The 20,772-nt window shown below is 46.0% G+C and overlaps 1 protein-coding gene and 1 pseudogene across 1 annotated transcript; one reads left to right on the forward strand and one right to left on the reverse strand.

Annotated features, from left to right (window-relative positions):
* The first annotated feature begins 550 nt into the window (after positions 1 to 550).
* Positions 551 to 13,669, forward strand: LOC115914441 (annotated as a pseudogene).
* A 2,011-nt stretch (positions 13,670 to 15,680) lies between these two features.
* Positions 15,681 to 18,663, reverse strand: LOC115914185 (kelch-like protein 24). Its single transcript, XM_030966556.1, has 3 exons — positions 17,694 to 18,663; positions 16,566 to 16,977; positions 15,681 to 16,343 (listed from the first exon to the last, which is right to left on the reverse strand). Exons 1-3 carry the CDS (start codon positions 18,613 to 18,615, stop codon positions 16,031 to 16,033), a joined length of 1,647 nt encoding a protein of 548 aa, XP_030822416.1. The 5' UTR covers positions 18,616 to 18,663; the 3' UTR covers positions 15,681 to 16,030.
* Between the last annotated feature and the right edge of the window lie 2,109 nt (positions 18,664 to 20,772).

The raw sequence follows: 20,772 nt of genomic DNA on the forward strand, positions 1-20,772 counted from the left end.
CAGCTTTGTGCTCAGTACATGAGGATTCAAAATGCAAACAGGATATGGGATGTCACTGGCCAGGATGAAGTAACCAAAACTGGGACTGCTGGGGCCTTGAAGATGCCAGAAGATTTTAATGGATGTAGACAGTCTCCCCTGGGACCTCCATCCACACCCTCTGCTGGGTGTCAGAGCTGATTAAGAGATGAGGGCTTTGCAGAGTGAGAAGGATAGAAAGAGGGGGCAAGAGAGATGACTCTACTGATGGTGTCACCAGGTAGGTGTCATCTGTGAAACAGAGTGAAATTGAAATCAGCCACCTCCTTGACACCCTCTAAATTATTCTTGTGTACTAGGACATCTTACCCGACCTCCAAACTCACAGACACGTCAAAACAAGTGATATTTCAACTGGTCTGACACACTCATGGGATTGAGCAAGAGGTTGGGACAAGTGAGTGATGAGCTGTTGAGTTTGGAATCCTGATTTAGCAATGAGCTTTATGCCTTTCTAATACCTGCTTGCTGCAGGCAGCCTCTGGTTTCTCTGCCTACTCTCTTGACCAGAATGGGAGTGTCAGAGGGGTTCTGGCACCATGAATACTGGCTGCCACCTGGAGCTATCTGAGAAGACTTGAAGGAGTCTGCAGACATACAGTACCCAGAGCCTCAGCACCTCCTGCTCTGCATGCCTGGTGCCCTGTTATTGATCTTTGTCCAATGCATCTTTGAAAGGTGAGTGCAGCACCTCTGGTTTCTCCTGTGCTGGTTGCCACCAGTGTTTTGCAGAGCTGCTCCAGAATAATCCTTGCCTGCCTCCTGACCACTACAAAGTGCACATAGGATTGTCCCCAAGAATAATGAATCTCTCTGCTTTTCATACCATATGGTATTTGTATGGTATGGCAGCTCTTTCCCCTGCCCTCCCTCTCTCCTGTACCTGTAGCTGTGAAAAGACAAGTCAATCTCTCAGTCACACCTTAGCTGTGGGTGGGTCCCTCTGGAGACAGTCCAAGACAGATAAGGCAGCTTGCAGCATAGATAAGGGATTTACTGGGTATGTCAGTGCTGGAAGCCCCTAGCTGAGCCAAGATTCAGCCTGATCCTAGAGGATGCTCCTGAAGGTGCTATGAGAGCTCCCTAGCCCACAGCTCCTACAGCTGCCGTGGGACCTCTTTGCTCACACCACTCTTTGCCCAGCTCTGCCTCACTTTCTCCTCCTGACGCCAGAGAACCCCAGTTCTGCCAGGGGTGATGATCCACTCCAGGGTCCCAGCTGCAGGCTTGTCACCCTCAGGGAGCCTGAGGACTCGTTAGCATCTCCCCAGAACTTGTGTGTGGAAATGAGGCAGATCCACATTGCTCATCCCATGAGATGGATTCAGAGAGGGCTTTGAGCCCCTTTTTCAGGAACAAGGACTGACATGTGGGGAGGTGCAGATCAGCCCTCACGATTGGAAAATTGGAAGCTGGTCAGTTAAAGCAGGGCTGTGTGCCCCTGTGGGCAGAACTGCCAGCATGCTTCCCATCAGGCACAGCAGGACTCCACAGGGAAAAAGGGGAGGACATGAAGTATCAAAGCTGTAGTCAGCAAACCTGCCCTAAGCTGGGACAGAGGGTCTCTCCTGGAGGAGCCAGGGAGCACTGACCCATCTGCCCCAAGTGCTGACTCCTGCCTGCAGTGCACAGCCATGTACGAAGATGAGGCAGATGAGGGATGTAGGAAGAGCCAGATTTAATTCCAGGATCATCAGGTCTTCCCTCAAAGAAGGGAAGGCATGTTGCACCTGCCTGGCTTCCTAGAAACAACATGATTTAGGACACAATGCCTCCCACTAGAGCTTTGCTGGGGTTTCCTGCAGGATTCAGCATATTCCCATGTGTTCTGTCCTTGGCTCCTGCTGCAGACAGTGGTCAGGTACCCTAGACACAGAGCCCATGGGACACTCAGACACTTGCAGACTGTTTTTGTGGCATCCTCTGGACTGCTCAGGAGCGCAGTAAGGAGGGACAGCATATACTCCAACACAGAGGCATGCTCTGTGTCCTGTTGCCTCAGCAAAATTAATTACTACTTGTTTAGCCATCGTTACTGTTGTCTCCACCCCACCTTTGCTTTGGTGCCATTGTGCTTGTGAAGAAAGAGCATTGACCTGGCAGAGGTACCAAGCCCTGAGTGTGTGCTGGAGCAGCACAGGGAGCCTTGGGCTGTGCCCTGAGCCAGGTGTGGGAGCACTCTGCTGGTGCTGGAGCTCTACATCCAGCACAGAGCATGGCACTGGCAGCATCTTCCTGTTGGCTGACCCTGTCTGCCGGTGTGGGCACACAGGTCCTCTCCTGCCAGAGCTCCTTCCTCTTACACAGCCCTGACTCTGCCCTTGGGCAGGGCATGGGGTGAGCGACAAGCAAAGGCCCAAAGTTCAGACCAGTGCCACTCTGGAAGGCTTCTACATTCTGCTGGGCAGAACCCCAAAGAAGGTGAGTGTCCCCTGTGTCCTACTGTCCCAAAAGCCCAGGCAAGCAACACCTTCTCCCTGTCCCCAGGCCAGGCCCACCAGCCTCACAAGCCAGGCAGTTGCTGTTCACCACCCTTCAGGGAAGAGATGTACCAGCAGATATTGCAGCAGCTTCCAACATGTTCAACAGCTGCAATCCCAGCACCCCTGACCTGCTGCCTGTCAAACACAGCAGCTGCTGTGACAGCTGCTGGCTCTGGCAGGAAGGCAGCCACCACCCCTTTGGGTAGAGTCTATTAAGGCTGCTTATTTTTGGAAGTACTCCAAGTCCTTCAGAATCACAGAATCATTTAAGTTGGAAAAGCTCTCTGAGATCATGAAGTCCAGCCATTCTCCCAGCACGTCCCCATGTACCACTGTGACTGTCTACATCCATTAAAACTACCTGTGTTTTAAATCTCTTCAAGAATGGGGACTCCACCACAGTCCTGCGCAGCCTGCGCCAGGACTTGAAGTTTTTCCAATCTAAACCTCTCCTGGCACAACTAGAGGCCATTTAATCTTGTTCCACTTCTGTCAGGGAGTTGCAGAGAGCGAGAAGGTGTCCTCTGAGCCTCCCTTTCTCCAGGCTGAGCCCCTGCAGCTGCTCCTTATCAGCCTTGTGCTCCAGACCTTTCCCCAGTTCTGTTCCCTTCTCTGAACATGCTCCAGCCCTTCAGTGACTTTCTTGTCATGAGGGGCCTGAAACTAAACCCAGGATTTGAAATGCCTCAGCAGTGCCCAGTCACTGCCCTGGTCCTGCTGGCCACACTGGGGCTGGTACAGGCCAGGTGCCATTGGCCTTCTTGGCCACCTGGGCACACCTGGGCTCATGTTCAGCCACTGTTGACCAGCACCCCCAGGTCCTTCTCCACCAGGCAGCTTTCCAGCCACTCTACCCCAAACCTGGATTGTCCCATGGGGTTCTTGTGACCCAAGGGCAGGGCCCGGCCCTTTGCCTTGTTGGCCTTGGCCCATTGATCCAGACTGTCAAATTGCCTCTGCAGAGCATTCCTGCCCTCCAGCAAATCAACATCCCAGCTTGGTGTCATCTGTGAAATGACTGAGGGTGTCCTTGATCTCCTCGTCCAGATCATTGATGAAAATATTAAATGTGACTGGCCCCAAAACTGAGCCCTGGGGGAAACCATTGGTCACCAGTCTCCAGCTGGATTTAGCTTCATCCGCCACCAGTCTCTGGGCCTAGATCATGACTCACACTGATGCATTGATTTTAAAAAATAGTTTACTGTAATCACGATTAAGCTTTGTCAGATTAATTATAAAATGCTCATGAGCTCATCTTTAAATTAATTTTAATCACAGTTTATAAACCTTAACTCTTGTCATGTTATTTGGAATTCATGAAGAAAATGAGAATGATGGAATTGATGCCTTCGAGCCTGTGACTGCCACTTCAACAGCTGAATGGTTTGCTGACATTATGGAGTGAACCGTGTGTCTGCTTCTTTATATTTCCAAGTTGAAACTTCTTTTATCAATAGCTGATAATTATAAGCCAAAATTGTATCAGAGATGAAAAAAAATGTATTTAGACTTTTATAGCCAGACATTACATCCCATTATGTACAGGTGAAAAATTTAACCAGGGAGAGGCTGTGCTAACTTCTGAACCTGCATTTAGACATATCTGACCTGGAGTTTTAAAATGGCCAAAACAATCTGGGAGTTCACAAATGCAAACAGAGTTCAAGCAGGCCCTGGGAGCAGAGCTCCTCCTCCCTCACAGGGAATGACAGCCTCCAAAAGGCTCAGTCCTTCCTCCCTGCTCTGTTTCCCAGAAGGAGCTGGTTGCACTGGTCAAGCAAAGTGACCTGCCTGTCAGAAAGGTGGAGACCTGGTTCAGGCACTGGCGGGCCCAGGACCACCCCAGGTTGATGAAGAAGTTCCATGAGGCCAGGTAGCTGGGTTAGATTTTGGTGACGGAGACCTCCAACAGGCCTGAACATCATCAGTACCCTCTGTCCTGTCCCTACCCCAAACCCACTCCCAGGGAGCTGCTGTGGCTGCGAGCAGAGCCTCTGTCCCATGAGGGGAGGTCCCTTACTGCACACAGCGCCACGCTGCGGCACTGCCCGCTTCCCATTTTTACCTTTGAAAAGTTAAATTTGCCTCAACAGAGTCTACTGGCCTTGATGGAGAACAGGTTTAAATCTCAAAATCCCTCAGAGGGATTTTGAACACAAAAGCCACTTGTAAAATGTGTTGAACTTATTTTCAAAGGTGATCTTGATACAAAATAAAAATTTTAAGATATTGTCAGCATGGATGGTTGGGCAGAAAATGAATCCATAAAGTGCAGTTAGGAGGCAGTGCAAGCCATGAAAGAGGGAGGTTAAAACTGAACAGCCCAAGAAAGCACCAAAATCTTGACAGCTTTCCTTTTCCCTAAGTTGTTTGCTCTCTTATATTAAATCTTCCTGCATATCTTAGTAATACATGGAGTCATGGTGGAGAGAGGAGTCCCCAAGTGTCTTGATCAAGAGAATCAAGTTATCTCTGGGTCTCGCCTTGAGGTTTAATTCTATATGTACATAAACACCCCCATCAGGTAAGAGATCTACTCCTCTTCCCCCTCTGAAAAAGAAATTATTCTGTGCTTGACTCATATTATTATGTTTAAAAAAATATATTCTCCCCCTGAAAGCTTGTGCAGTACTTCCTACTGCAGCATTTCTGAAGAAACTTATAAGTCCCCCAGTATTCCTGTGCCATCACTGAGAAAAATTGGGTGCCTTCCACTATCTGGGGTGTATAAGCATCTGATAGGTGATCTACAAACATCCACACAACAAAAGGAGACAGGGAGAGGCATCTTGGTAGTCTTACTGCATCCTCTTTAGCACTGATGGAACGCCCAAGGAATCTGGGCAAAGCGTGGACCTCAGCAGAGCCAGGCTGGGCAGGGGATACCTGAAGCCTTACAGCACATGCTTCCATGTGCCAGCAGAGCTGAGATTCTGCAAATCTCTGTCCAAACAAGCACAGGTTCCCCTGTGGGCATCCTGGGCACAGCCTGGGGAGCTATTTCAGCTCTGGAGGAGGTCTTAATTCCTTGTTTTCTGTTTTAGTTGGAGATTTACATTTTATTTCACCTCATTCTTCTCAGGACTGCCTCTTCTGTATGATGTAAGCATGTGAGCAGGGTCATGCTGTGAAGTGACACCTTTTAAGGGCTCTTTGTTCATTGCAAATGAGGCTGATGTCCCAGGCCACTTTAAAGAGCCCATCCAAAGACGATGTGTGGTCATGTGGGTGGAAAGCCAAAGAAGGACAAATTCAGGGGTATGGAGCAGAATCATCCCCAATCCTGATTCAGAAGTTCCCTTTTCCCTGGGTGGAGCTGGCTAGGTGTCAATGATGTCACTCTGCTGTTCTTGTCTTAGATCCTGGTGTAAGTGCTCCCCACAGATACCCACACACAGCTCCTGCATCTCAGACAAGAGCAGACCCTGTCCTGGCTGTGGCTGCTGCCCGCTGCTCCAAAGACTCTCCCTATGACATCTTGTACATTCACTAATGATAAATGCATTTTGCCAACCAGTTTCTCCAAAGCTCAGAGCCAGATTGGATCTAGCATGGGCACACTGAGTTCTTGCAATACCTCTTCCCATGGTCTTCACCTGTCATTAAAAGGCACTGGGTTCTTACTGCTGCCTTCTCTATGCACAGAAGCCCTGGTTTTGGAACCACACCAAGTGCTGGTTGAAATTTCCACAACAGGTGAGCAGCAAATACATGGAATCCCAAGATAATTCATATTGGAAGAGAGATAAGAAAGATTCTTGTCCAACCTCCTGCTTGCAGCACTTTGCTGTGAGATCAGATCAGATTACCTAAGGCTTTTCCCAGTTTATTTTTTCCTGTTTAGTTTTGAAAACCTTCAAGTATGGAGACAGCACCACCTTATGACAAAAAAGCTTTATACTCATAACTCATTATATCCACCTGTCTTATTTCAACAGCTCTCTGGTCTCACATCCTCACATTATGCATTATGCAAACAGCTTGACACCTGCTTGATGAGCTCCTCACGTGTGCTCCCACATGACAGACCATGGAGAGCTCTGCTCAGAGCAGACACCTCTTCTCACTTTCTCTGTCACCCAAGTCTGTTTGGAAGTGGCTGTCTGTGCCACAAAAGGTGATCAGGATATCTGACACCTCAAAGCAAGGATAAAGATAAGGTGTCTGAGCCTCTGAATGGGGGAGACCCCAGCTGCTCCCAGTCCAGTTGCAGACAGACCAGGGCTAGTCCTGGCTTTGGACTTGTCAGTACATCAGCAAACAGTTCAGTCAATGGGAACTGGAAAATTTAGGCATGACCAACACCTGCTGTCCCAAACATGGGTTGAATGAAGGGGAAGACTCTTCCCCTCTCCTGAACCCAGGGGTAGGCAGGGCTGTCATACTGCCTGTCACTTGTCTTACAGCCTCTACCACCCATATTGGGCTGGTTTTACCTGCTGGAGCTCTCCTTCTACTGCTCACTGGTGGCCACTCTGCCCTTGGATGTGAAGAGGAAGGTGATTGACCACAGCACAACCACAACCAGATGGTTCAGTCAGCCCCCTATGCCCATGCCACACTGTCACCTCCCTGGGGGTGCAAAGGTGAAGGCACAAATGCTGCTGTGAAGTCCTTTGTGCATCTGAACCCCTTCAGCTCTCAGAGCTCACCGCTGCACCCTGCACTGGGCCCTGCTCATGTGTGGCATGGCCTTCCTGTCTGCCAGGCTGGGGAGGTGCTGGGGCCCCAGGGCTGGTCAAGGGAGAGCACTGGGTGAACACCACAGCCTTTCCCAGCCCTCAGGTGCTGCCTGCACCACAGGGCTGTGCCCCCCTGATGGGGGTCCTGTCACACAATGTATGTGTGACTTTTGCAGCACAGTCAGCTGGAGAAGCACAGGCAATTGAAGAGCTCCTCCATTATAGCCCATGGGTAGGACCTGCCCCGGGCCAAGGGCAATCTGCTGTCATTACAAAAGGCCTTCAATACACAGAGGAGGCATCTGGAAGAAAAAATGGGGTATTAGGAGAGCAATTTTTGAAGGGCAGATCGATTCACGAAAACTTACAAAAACCCATCTTACAGCATGTTTGCACCTACATATGTCTCATGGGTATTTATCTCGGTTTCCATCAGCTGGGCTTAAAAAAATTCTCTTCTTGAGATTGTGCAGGACCTCAGAGAGCTGTAGTGTGGTGGGGAGCACTGATGATTTGCGGAGATGTTTGACCCATCCCAGTGAGGCAGCAGTGTGCAGGATCAGATGCTGCCAGGGCAAGGTAAGACTGACAATCTCTCCTCTCATGACAGGACTTTAAGGAACAGATTGTCCACCACATCACCACCATCACTTTGATCTGTGTCTCCTACTGTGCCAACATGATACGGTTCGGGATGGTAGTCATGCTGGTCCATGATGCCTCTGATTATATTTTAGAGGAGTGTTATCCTCACCTGGAAATCATGGAATCACAGGATGGTTTGGGGTAGGAAAGGACATTAAGGCCCATCTCATTCCAATCCTCTGCCATGGGCAGGGACACTTTCCACTAGATGAGATTTCTCCAAAACTTATTCAACGTACCCCAAGGATGGGGCAACCTCAGCTTCTCTGGCCAACCTGTGCCAGGCCCTCACCACCCTCTGAGTAAATAATTTCTTCCTAACATCTAATCTAAATCTCTCCTAGTTTAAAACTGTTGCCTGCGTAAAAAGTCACTCTCCCAGTTGCAGGCCTGTGCTCGTGCCTGTGGGCAGCCCTGGCAGCTGTGCACACTGCTACACATGACACATGTCAGTGCAGTGCCCATGAGTGGGACACGTGTGAGTTGGTGACAGAGCATTTAGGAGGTACTTGTTCTACTGCTCTTGGGGAAAGGTAATTGGATGCAAAGAGACTAGGACACACGCCTACAAGCCTGGTCATCCTTGCAGGATGTGGGAAATCCCTCAGCCCCTAGATGGAGAACACAGGCACAAGGGACATACAGAAATTTGTTTCTCTACAGCTTGCCAAGATACTCCATTACCTGGAATAGAAGTGGGTCTGTGAAACAGTATTCAATGGTTTTGCTGTGGTTTTCATCATCTCCTGGCTTGTCATTTTCCCATTAATGTGAATAACATTTTGCTGTCCTCTGCATGTGGGTGTTATGCGTTGTTAGTTTCTGGATAGGTGACCCTCTTGAAGATTGCATGCAAGATGTTTTCCATTACCATCTGTATGGCTGATTACCTTTGTCAAGTGAGCAGTTTGCCTTACCTCTCTCTTTGAGTGGCCACATTCACACCTCCCTCAGGAGGGGACCTCTGCTGATAACAGACTATTGAATATCAGTGCATGACTGATAAGAACTATAACATCCCATTGTGGGATTCTCCGCCCAGAGGGAGGAGCCAAGCATTGCTACCCCGATATACTCTGAGATTCTAGAACACCAGCACAGCTTTTCTCCATGGGATTCCCCAGAGGAACAGCAGCTGCCTCTTCCTCCACTGGATCTTCAGAGGAAAGAATACATCCTTCTCTACAGAACCTCCTTGCTCCAACAGAACCACACCTGATACTTCAGAGGACTGCAGCCACATTTTCAATCGGACTACCACCAACACCCTGACGCACAGGGTGTCAGGTTGGGTTCTGACTCTGACAGTGTTGTTCTAGTGGACTGTATTGTTTATTTTAATTTTTTCTTCCCTATTAAAGAACTGTTATTTCCTGCTCCTATATTTTTGCCTGAGAGCCCCTTAATTTAAAATTATAGCAATTTGGAGGGGTGAGGAGGGTTTACATTCTCCATTTCAGGGGAGGCTCCTGCCTTCCTTAGCAGACACCTGTCTTTCCAAACCAAGACACCCTCCACACTGAGGGAGGAAAGGCAGAGAACAGAACACTACAAGTTCAAAAATTAATTCAATTGGAACAGAAGAACACACAGGGGGAAAAAAAGCCCTAGGGTTTTAACTGTATTAATGAATTAATTCTACTAATTAATCTAGAGCCACAGCCTCTGCTCCTCTTTTCCCACTCCTAATGTTATAAGCACTGGTTCCTATGAGAGAGAGAAGGTGCAAACCATACTGGTTAGAATTTCCCAAGAAATTCTTAACAGACTGAAAAAGCCTTAAAGCTCAAGGTCTACTAAGATACAATTAGTATAGTAGAAAACAGCACAGTAAATTTAAAGTTACCCACCATGTATCTGAAATAAAACAAGAAAATCATGAGGCATTCAGGGCATGCTGGGAGGGCATTGGCAATGATTCCTCCAGAAGCCACAAACAGGTACCAGCCTTGGAGAATGGCTTTTACATACACACATCTGGCAGCCCTTCCAGCCTTTAACTGGGCTGAAGTGGTTCTTTTTTCTTTACCTTTGCCAAGTTGCCTGGAAAAGCTGATAGTGACTAACTTCCCATAAACTTATTCCACAACACTAGCATTATAGTCTAATCTTTCTATTTTCTTTCAAACCAAACATTTCATTTGTTACACCAAGAAGAATTTCAAAAATAGGGCATGCTATACAGACAGAAAGGGGTAAGTCTCTGTTACTGTCCTTTGTCCCTGCTCTTGCTGCATACCACCACTAAAGATGCTGAGTTTTGAACTTTGGTCATGTTGCCATTTAGTCTGGATGCCTATGAGGCTGACTTTGCATGACAAGTCCCAGATTCTGGTGGTCGTATATCTGCCTTAGAGAGAAAAGCATTAAAAGCTTGAGGCAACTTTCCTGAGAACAAGCACAACTTCACTTGTCTCCACTACGAAGTGTGAAGTCCCAGAATCTCAAACTGCTGTACCATAATGTAAGGACAAAGAAGGTAAGAGGTGTCCTGGATCAGACTAAGGGTCCCTTGAGATCAGCACGTCTCAGCACCAACAGCAAGCAGCAGAGGAAGGCAAGTGCAGAGCAAATACATGCTCTGTCCAACAAGGTTTCCCAGCATACAATATATTCATGTCATGGGTAATTTGTGGAGGAAGACATACTAGCAACTCATCATCTCTCTCCTGTGCTGAACTGCTCTCTGTACTGTCTGCTTTCCATTTCCAAACCAGTGCTGTCCTCTTTTCTGTTCTCATCACTGAGGATACAGATTTTCTGTGACTTTTGCTAAAAATAATGCTGTGCCCAGCTGGTCATCTGCACCCTTAACTCTTCCCTAACTTCATTTTAAAATCTTTTTATTTAAGTGAGGTCCCTTTATGGTTTCACTTTTCCCCATTGTTCCTCTTAAGATTTATGTTAGGAGAAATGTTGCCAGTTCCTGTCTCTTCTAAGGGAGCATTGCAGGTGTCTGATAACTGACGTGTCTGCAGAGCCTATTGCATTGCTGGTGATTTTAATACAGAGCTTCAGCAGGTCCTCTGGGACTTGCTTTGTGAGAGCTGGGCACAGCGTGAAGCCTGGTGGTGCCATCCTGGTTCAGCTCAGCTCTGCCCTGAGAACACCTCAGCCAAGTCATCCTGCAGAAAGACACCTGATCCATGTAAGTCTGAAGAGACTTAACCTGCTTTCTTTACTCTTGTGTCTTCTGATTTGCCTCTCCCTCTCTTTCCCACAGCGTACATTATTATTTCGTTACAAAAGTTTGGTTGTTCCCTATTGAAGATTGCATGCAAGATGTTTTCCATTACCATCTGTATGGGTGATTACCTTTGTCAAGTGAGCAGTTTGCCTTACCTCTCTCTTTGAGTGGCCACATTCACACCTCCCTCAGGAGGGGACCTCTGCTGATAACAGACTATTGAATATCAGTGCATGACTGATAAGAACTATAACATCCCATTGTGAGATGCTCCGCCCAGAGGGAGGAGCCAAGCACTGCTACCCCAATATACTCTGAGATTTTGAAATTGCAACTCGGTTTTTCTCCATGTGATTCCCCAGAGGAACAGCAGCTGCCTTTTCCTCCACTGGATCTCCAGAGGAAGACTACATCCTTCTCTACAGATCCTCCTTGCTCCAACAGAACCACACCTGATACTTCAGAGGACTGCAGCCACATTTTCAATTGGACTGCTACCAACACCCTGACACACAGGGTGTCAGGTTGGGTTCTGACTCTGTCAGTGTTGTTCTAGTGGACTGCATTGTTTATTTTAATTTTTTCTCCCTATTAAAGAACTGTTATTTCCTGCTCCTATATTTTTGCCTGAGAGCCCCTTAATTTAAAATTATAGCAATTTGGAGGGGTGGGGAGGGTTTACATTCTCCATTTCAGGGGAGGCTCCTGCCTTTCTTAGCAGACTCCTGTCTTTCCAAACCAAGACATTCCCCATAAGCTGTCTCATAAATGCTTTCCGGGTGATCCTGCAGTTGTTACACATTTTCTGGTCCTATTGTGATCATCCAGATGATCTTGAATGTCATCCTCTTTGGTGAGGTATGAAAAGTCTCTGTCTCCTTTGTGCCACCACTGCTCATGAGAGAACGTGAGCTTCAGGGTGACTCCTACTTTCCTGCAGGAAGGAAGGAGAGAAATGAGATTGCCCCACGAACAGCCAACAGCTTCTTAAGGCGTATGTGGGGAGTTGTATGGATACCTTATCTCACAAAGATCAGAGCAGGAGCTCACTTCTAGCTTGCAGCTATGTTCTAGTGACATGGGAGCTATCCACAGACCTTTCTCCTCACTGCCTAATGGCTTCTCAGTATGTAGTATCAGAGAACTGCAACCTGTTGGTACGTCCAAAGAAGAGTAAGGAAGGAGCAACCACGTAAGCCTGGTAGATAACACACTGTGTATTTGCATCTCTGAGTTTTGGGTGCCTTCCACAGGCCCTTGGTTCATGCCAGAGTTTGTATAGGGATCACTGGGATAAATGTCATCAGAGAGGGCAGCTCCCTAGCCGGCCTTGCTAACAGAGGGAGATGACATTGAGGGAGCATCTGAGAAGATTTGTGAAAGCTTTGAGGACCTGTGGTCAGAAAAAACCTCTCCACCATGTTGGTGCTATGCCTTCAACTTTCTTGAGTTTTCCCTTCATCAAAGCTAAATTAAAAGAAGCAGTTTTTCTGAGGAAATGATAGAGGATATCCTACTACTTGGAAAACAAACCTGTGGGAGCTTCCAAGTCAGAACTACAATTTAATAGGAAAATTAAAATAAAGGTAGAGAACACCGGCTTAAAGTGACAGTCAGGACACAACCTGACACACTGTTAGTCAGGGTGGTGGTGGCAGTCCCATTAAACGGTGGCTACAGTCCTCTTTTAGTGACAGATGTGGTTTTGTTGAAGGGCTGATCCTGTAGAAAGGTCTGGTCTTCCTCTGAAGGTCCAGGGAGGTTATGTAGCTTCTCCTCTTGGAATCCAGTAGGTAAGGCTCCTCACGGTGTTCCAAACGCAGATTATACCCGGGTATAAATGCTTGGTTCCTCACTATGGGTGGAGCATTGCACAGTGAGAGGATGTAATTTTTGAGTCATGCAGTGAGATTTGATGGCCCATTGGCAGAAGATATCCCCAGGAGGTGTTATCAGGGCTGAGTCATGCAGAGATAAAGAACACGGCCCTGCCTGCTTTTAACAGTTTATGAAGATGGTGATAGAATACATACTTTTGGTTACATCTTACATTGTAACCTGAGACAGACATGCTCATGGATTGTAAACAATAGCAAAAGAAGGAGTCCAGTGCATATGCTTGCTGGACACATCTGTGTTGGCTTTCACAGCTTCAACAGTAATACATTGCATAGAAAAATATACTGAACAACTATATGGAGAATAAATACAAACTTATTTTCAGGAAATCATATTACAAGACACATTACCAGGGTGAGAAAAATTGGGTGAAACCATAATAGAACACCTGTCAGCTTAAGTCAATTTCCCAAAGCAGGGACAATGAGGCACTGGCTTTACAACATGATCACACCTCTTACTTTTATTTTAGCTGCCACGTTAGGCCCCGAGGATTGTGAATGAATACAGGACTAGTCTTCTTAAATACAATTTAAACTTTCTTTTCTGCAGAAAAGACAAGATGCCAGAAGTGACACCAAAGAGAGTGTCAAGAGCAAGGAGAGGATGTGGCAAAGAACAAAGACAGGGCTTGCTGCAAAACACCAGGATCCAGGCAGTCTTTGGAATGCAGGAAGGCTGAACAGGAGTTGGGAGAGAGGCTGGACAGGGCTTCACTGCAGTGTGCCTGAGGCCTAGGTGGTGAATTTCATCACATCTATAGGCAGTTAAGTCACTTCAGGAGTTGTTTCCTATAATTCTTCTGTTAGGATTATTCTTTTACTACTACTCTATAGTCATTAATCCAGGAAGAAAAGGGTATACCAGCCAAAGACCCACTGTATAAAGAGAAGAGGGGTTGAACAAGCTGCTGAAGTTATGACTCCTGTCTGTGATTATCTCAAAGCCTTCCCAAAAGTTTAATGAGATAATAAACTAAAACTGGGGAAGATTTAACCAGTTTGCAGTTTCAAAAGACAGTGGCATTCATTGCCAGCCACCCCATGAAAGGACTTGCATGTGAAAGGTACTGGTTTGAATGGCAAATAGGTTTTCACTTGGGAAGTATAAAATGCTCAGGCTCTGGGATAAACCATTTCTGCAGCTAAGACCAGGTTCAATTATACAAGCTGTATTTTCTGTATGAATTATTCAAAATAGCTATAATGTCTAAAAGATTTTGCTTACTGAATGTCCACTCAGGGAAAAGTCTCCTAAAATGGAAAGGAACTAAATTCTTCCAAAGGCATTTTTTCCAGCAGAAATTATACATCATAAATGGAAGCTTTCTATATGGATGTAAAATTTTTGTTGAGATTTCGTTTTTAAAATGGGAAATAGGAGCATTACAACACTATCATTTCACCTGGATAGTTTAGGAGTTGGATGATGCTTCACCTTGCAATTTTTTGCATAAGTTCTAATTTTCAGAATTTATAGCATAACAATACATTTTAAGTAAATGTAAAAAATTAATTACACCCTAAAAAGTCTGTTTTATGTACATTTTGCATGAAATCTTTTTACACTAGCAGACCATATGTCAGTAGGAAAATCGTTGAAGCTTGCTGGCAGCCTGACATCATGTAACTCAAACATTGAACCAGCTTTCACTTGAAGGACTCTGGAATTTGGGTCTGCAGGCTGCAATGCTGGAAGGCAGGCAGCCACCCTCTCCCTGTGGCACAACAGCCTTGAGCAGGATGTCACCTCACCCCCACTAGCTGCCCTTTGGTGAGGTGAAAGACCCTTCATTGGGACCCCTGTGTAAGGGTTTGTCCATGAATTAATGTACCTTGTCCCTTCAAGTACGATGCTTTCTTTTAAAGCCCCAAATGATACATGAGAATTTCAAAATTCAAAAGACTTACACAGTCTCCAAGGCACAACTGGCCTCTGGGCCCAGAGAACATGCCCAGCCTTGGCTGCTGCAGCCCCATCATGGGACCCCCAGCTCTGGGGGGGAACTGGCAAGGAGAGGAAGCCAAACCAGACCTCAGGGCTCCATGTCTGCAGGCCTGCTGTCCTGACAGAGCTGTCACAGTGGCAGGATTGCTTTTCACCAACACCTCTCAGTTTTTAAGGCCTCTCCCCTTCTCTGGAGATGTTAATAACTCAGCTCAGGAGCTCTCTTGCTGTGTCACATCAGAGAACAGACTGACAGCACAGATGACAGCAGTGCTTGCAGTGCAGCCTCCCAGCTCGCTTCTGTTGCACCGGTGGGGCAGTCAGTCTCTCCCTTCTCCACACTTGGGACGCCTGAGTGCCCTTGGAGATCAATCCCTACCACCCTAAGGCCATAGTTCTGCCTAGGAAATGTTCTTCCTCATACACAGTCTTTAATTACAGCCATGTGCAGGACCCTGCTCCTTGCAACTTCATTTTAGTGCTTTGGGATGGGCATTTTTATTCTGAGTCTCTGCAGCTGTGAACCCAAAGACAACTAAGGAAACTGAAGCCAGATTCTTAAGACTCAGTGTGCAAAAGTTTGTCATCACATACCTGAATCCATAAATCCAGAACAGTCTCCCTCCTTCTGTGGTGCTCTTCAACCTTGACTAAAGACAATTTTAGCCATAATAAACCTGTGAAACTTGCTTATTTCAGGCTAAAATGGTACTGATATTAAGTATGGCTTGACAGCAATTGCTGTTTGGGTTTTTGGCTCTGTCTACCGCACTATGGGCTTATAATCCTGCTGAAGATTCCCTTGACACCCATTTGATTATTTAAATCCTGTGATATTTTCTAACAATGAGGCAGTGATTTTCCAGTTGTTCAAAGAACAGAGAGACAGAGGTTAAAGGTCAGAACAGCCCTTTACTAAGCATCAACCCTAAGGAGTTTATATACCGTAACAATACCAATAACCATTTTCGATAATGACCTGCAGCCTTTGTGTAGACAAAGTTTGCACTGGCTTTTGCTTCAAGTTCATTTGTCAAGTAGAAAAAAATAGGTAAAATTACAAAGGAATAAATTTTTTTAAATGTCACAGGCCAAAGTTGATGCAATCTAACTCCCTTCAGCTGTAAAGTACCTATCTTCCACTCTTATGCCCACGTATCAAATCTTCGCACAGAGACACAGCCATGAATAGGAAGTGGGCAAGGGAGTTTGTTATCTATGACCCGGCACACATCAGTGTAGGGATCAAAGAGGACTGCAATGGGGAGGGTGCTGTTTCCCTTCCTCTGTCCAAGGAGATAAATTTGTCCATTCACGGTGCTGCATCCCATGAAGAACTTCTGGGTCAAGCATTCCTCATTCACCTGGGTCCATTCATCTGTCTCCACATCAAATCGAAAAGCTTCCCCTCCTACAGTGTACAGAGCCCCATTCAGGGATGTGATGCAGAGGTCATACCTGAGAGAGAAGAAACTCTTGATCAGAATCAACAGAAAGATTTGGCCCCTGAAATATTCAGGGTGACCTTGATCCTCAGATCGGAAGTCCTATTTAAACAGACAATCACAGAAGTGTTGCAGGGACAGAACTTATGGATTTCTACACTATAACCTCTTCCTGGAGCCAGATCAACACTAGAATCCTTCATCTTCTGCCAGGTCCCAGAATATTATTTCTTACCTTGGAAGAGGGGAGAATGAGATGACATCCCAGCTGTCTGTCTCTGTGTTCAGCCTTTGCACTCCATCATACACATGTCCATTCTCATCCAGGCCACAGACCACATAGATCCTGGTTCCCACACTGGCCGCGTCGCCTCTCTCCACAGGCTGAGCCATAGGACTCATGCTTTCCCACTCTGACTCCATCAAAGCCATGCGCTCCACTGCTGGGATTATCCCTTCATCTGTGCTCCCTCCGAGGACATACAAGTAGAGCCCTACTCCTACTGCACAGTGGCTGTTGCGGGACTTCTTCATGGCTGGCCCTTCCAGCCAGCAATTGTCCAAGCAGTTGTAGATGAGCACCCAATCCACACTGTACCACACAAATTCATCCCGGAAATATCCTCCTGTCACAAAAAGGAAGCTCCCTGGAAGCACATCAAAGAAAATACTAGTCATGTGAAGGCTAAAAATTGCTTCTGATACCTGGGGTTCTCATTTCACCCTGGGCTGTACTGATAAGGTGCAAGATGAGGAGAGAAAATCACTGCTCTATCAATCAGTTTGCAGTATTTAATACATTGGGCCTACGGAATGCAGCCAGTCTTTCCAAGCCTGCTCCCATTTTTGAACAGAATAATGGAAACACTGGTTGGAAAGAACCTCAGAGATCTTACTTCTAAACTCCTACCAGAAATGGGACTATTACCAACACTAATACAGGAAGCCATAGTATTGAGCTGGCTTCAAAGTCTCCAAGCATGAAGATTTCCCATCATCTGTAGATAAGTTTAATGTAATGGCAACTATAAATCAGAAGTCACCTGTCATAGGTCTAAATCACTACAAAAGAGAAGGCCAAAAAATACACTTGGCTTTAAAGCCAAGTTCTTAGACTAATTCCAGACAAAGCCAAGGTAAGGAGCTTGGTAGACTGCATAGTTTCTGCTATAGGAGAATAGTGTTGTCTAGCAGTCTCCCAGGACTAAGGAAGAAAAAACATTCTTTGAACAAATATGAACACCAATATGAATGAGGTTTTAGCAATGCTGAGGACAACAGTTTTACAGCAACAGTTGGACTCCCTGCATTTGGGACTCAGTTTCAACTTCTGTCTGCTCAGTCTCCCTCCTCTGTAAGTTACCTACTGCTGCCACTGCGTACTGGGTGAGGTTCTTGCGCTGCAGTGGAGAACAAGCCTGCCAGGTCCCTGTTTTAGGTTGAAAGAGAAATAATTCTTGCTGTTCCTTGTCATGCTTTCCTCCCAGGACATATAAGGTATCATAGCTCCGGCCAGCACAAGGACACAGTTTCGGATTTTGCCAGCTGGGTGGGGGACAGCTGTCTAACTTCTTTATTAGTCTGGAGAAGATATCTGTCTCTCCAGCATGCTTGCTGCGTTTCACCAAGATATCGAGGAAGGACAAACTCAGAAAAGTGACCCTGACTTCGCCCACCAAATCTAGAAATTCTTCCTCTCTTGTTGCTGGGTCGTCCATTATCCAAATCATAATACTGTCAAAAACCACATCCTCTCTTGAAATGAAGAGGTCATCACTCTTCAGGAGCTGCACCAGCATTTCCTTGGGTAATGCCTTAAATTCTTCCTGGCATATCACATCCCCCCAGTGAGTGAGAGCCACATTCATAGCAGACACATATAACTCTGTAAAGGCAAATTGCTGTGAGTAGGTCATCAAGCCCAGGCAGTTTGAAACATGCAGTTCTCTCTCCAGAAATTTCTCACACAACAGTTTCACCCTGTCAAACTGAAAAAAATCAGCTGTTTCCAGTAAGCTGGTCACGTTTTCTTGACCTATGAGCACTTGGGCTGTGCGAGTGAACTCAAGTAGCGCCTGAAATGGCACTGCATCGATCCCTTTGATCACTATGTGCTGTTCAGAGCTCTCTCTTGCTCCTCCAAAAAACATGGCTTCAAAATATCGACTGTGTACTGAAAGCACCCTACGGCTGACCTGGAAGAGTCTCTCTCCAACCTCAAGAATTGTGTCTGCAATCATTTCTGTCTGAGGTCCCAGCTCCTGTGGCTCTTGTGCAGGCTCCATACTTGTATACTGCCAGGCAGTTAATTTTAACTCAGTCTTATGCAGCCCTTTCCATCTCTGGAAACACTATCCCCCTAGCTAGGATAAGTATGAGATAAACCGATCTTGTCCTAAAAATAGCATGTTTTCTACTCTCCTGCTTTGTTCTTCTTGTCTTTTCTGCTGCTTTCTGAACAGCATTAGCAGAATAGCTGTATAACCTAAAAATTACAGATTTGACTGGCATCTACTTTTACCAGGTAAGGCCACAGCAAATAAGGGGAGCTGTTAGCCAAGCAAAGAGCCCGGGCTAAAAAGAAAAAACTGAAGAAACAACCAAAAGATTCCTAAGCACTGAGTAAATATAAAGAAGTTGTAAAAAACATTGAACATTACCTCATCTTTCATTAGTTGAAGTTTAACCAAATACCAAAGTGATTACAGTTTTTATTACATATCTAACTTTATACTTTAGTAAGAGAAGGAGTGAGCCCCCATTCAAACCCAGATGGCTTCGCATGTTCAGTCATCCTCAATCTGAAAGCACTAAATAAACACAGACGTAGGACAAGCAACAGCTAATGCCACAGTGAATTTTTCCAAAGGTATTGAATGAAGAGACTTGCATGGGGACCTTGAAGTAGAGGCCCTTACCCAAAGAGCCCATACCAGCAAGACTCGCTCCCAGTTCTTGGCAGAGCTCAGCAAACAGAAGCCTTGCCAGTGTCTCACCATGCCATCATAAAAACTTTCATTATTTCTAGTCTGGATCATCCTTCTTTTAGCTTAAACCATTACCTCTTGTCCTATCACAACAGGCCCTGCTAAAATGTCTGGCCCCTGTTATTTTCAAATTCTTCAAATTTTCTCTACTTGACTCTGAAGTATAACCTCAAAGTCTATGCTGCAGAAAAGGAGAACCATGCAGCTCACAACAAAGACCAAGCAACCAACCACCTGAGCAGGAAATGTTGGGAACATGCCCCTCTCCAGAGTTTACACACTTGACCCACAGCTTCAGGCAGATCTGCCAGCACTGAGAGCCCAAAATCCACCCCAGAGAGCCCCAGCAGGTCTGTTTCTGATGCTATACTTAGGGTGCAAAAATAGTGCAGCACATTATTGGCATCAACACCAGCAATCTTTCTCCCACCTAAAACGACAGTTCAAGACTCTGCTCAGACCAATGGCAAGCAAATTCTACTCCTCACACTCTAAATAAGGATTCTCTTTTGAATTGTGCAGTTTTACATGCAAGTTTTGTAGCATTAGAAAGAAACTAGGTTGTGAGGAGCGCAACTTTATAGACAGCTCTGTGAGTCCCCAGATTAAAATCCAGATGCATCCAAGTTCACACAGGCAACACATCACACACAACACCTGGTCCCTAGTTTCAGAGCCTCCTGGAAGTCAGATTCACTAAAATGAAATTTACTGTAAGTTCCCACCCATTTTGGAGCTGACCCAGGAAAGGTTATGCATGGGAGAAAAGTGCTGTGGCCAAAATAACCAATACAACCTGTACTTGCCATGTGTTCTTGTGTCACTATAAGACACGAAAGAACACAAGCACACTACTGTTCTTAAGGTGAAGGAAGAAAGAGGAGGTTTATTTTCTGACTCTAACATTTATAGTTTTTCAAAAGTGACAGCGGATTGGAGGGTGACAGTGACACTTCTCTAATGAAGCTGGTCAAACTAACAGTCTATCAACTTTCTCTTCTTTTATAAAAGAAGACAAAACAATAAGTTATTTACAGAAAGTGTCTGAGAAAGTTTACTACAAGAATGTCAACATCAGAAGGCCTAGAAAATCTTAAAAAAACAGGGTGACATTCTTGACACCCTTCAGGAACAAAACTGCTCTGCCAGCAAAACAATTCACTCTGCCACAGCCTCCTCATAAAGTGTCCTCTATAAAGGCAAGAGCAGGTGGCAGAAGCAGGTTACAGGCTCCAGGCACATGTCTTAACCAAATAGTCTTTAAAATGCTTCAGAAGAGGGACAAGATGCTTTGAGGCCTTTTCCATCAATTTCCCTGTTTGAAGTACAGCTTCTGCTCTGGTCCCTCCTGATCCTGCAGTGTTTATGCACCTCCTGAACTAATTTAATTTAGATTTATGGCTGGAGAACTGTAACATCAGCTGTAGTGCACTTTTACAGACTAAAAACCAGACA

This window comes from Camarhynchus parvulus, chromosome 28, assembly GCF_901933205.1.
Source record: "Camarhynchus parvulus chromosome 28, STF_HiC, whole genome shotgun sequence".
Taxonomy (NCBI): domain Eukaryota; kingdom Metazoa; phylum Chordata; class Aves; order Passeriformes; family Thraupidae; genus Camarhynchus; species Camarhynchus parvulus.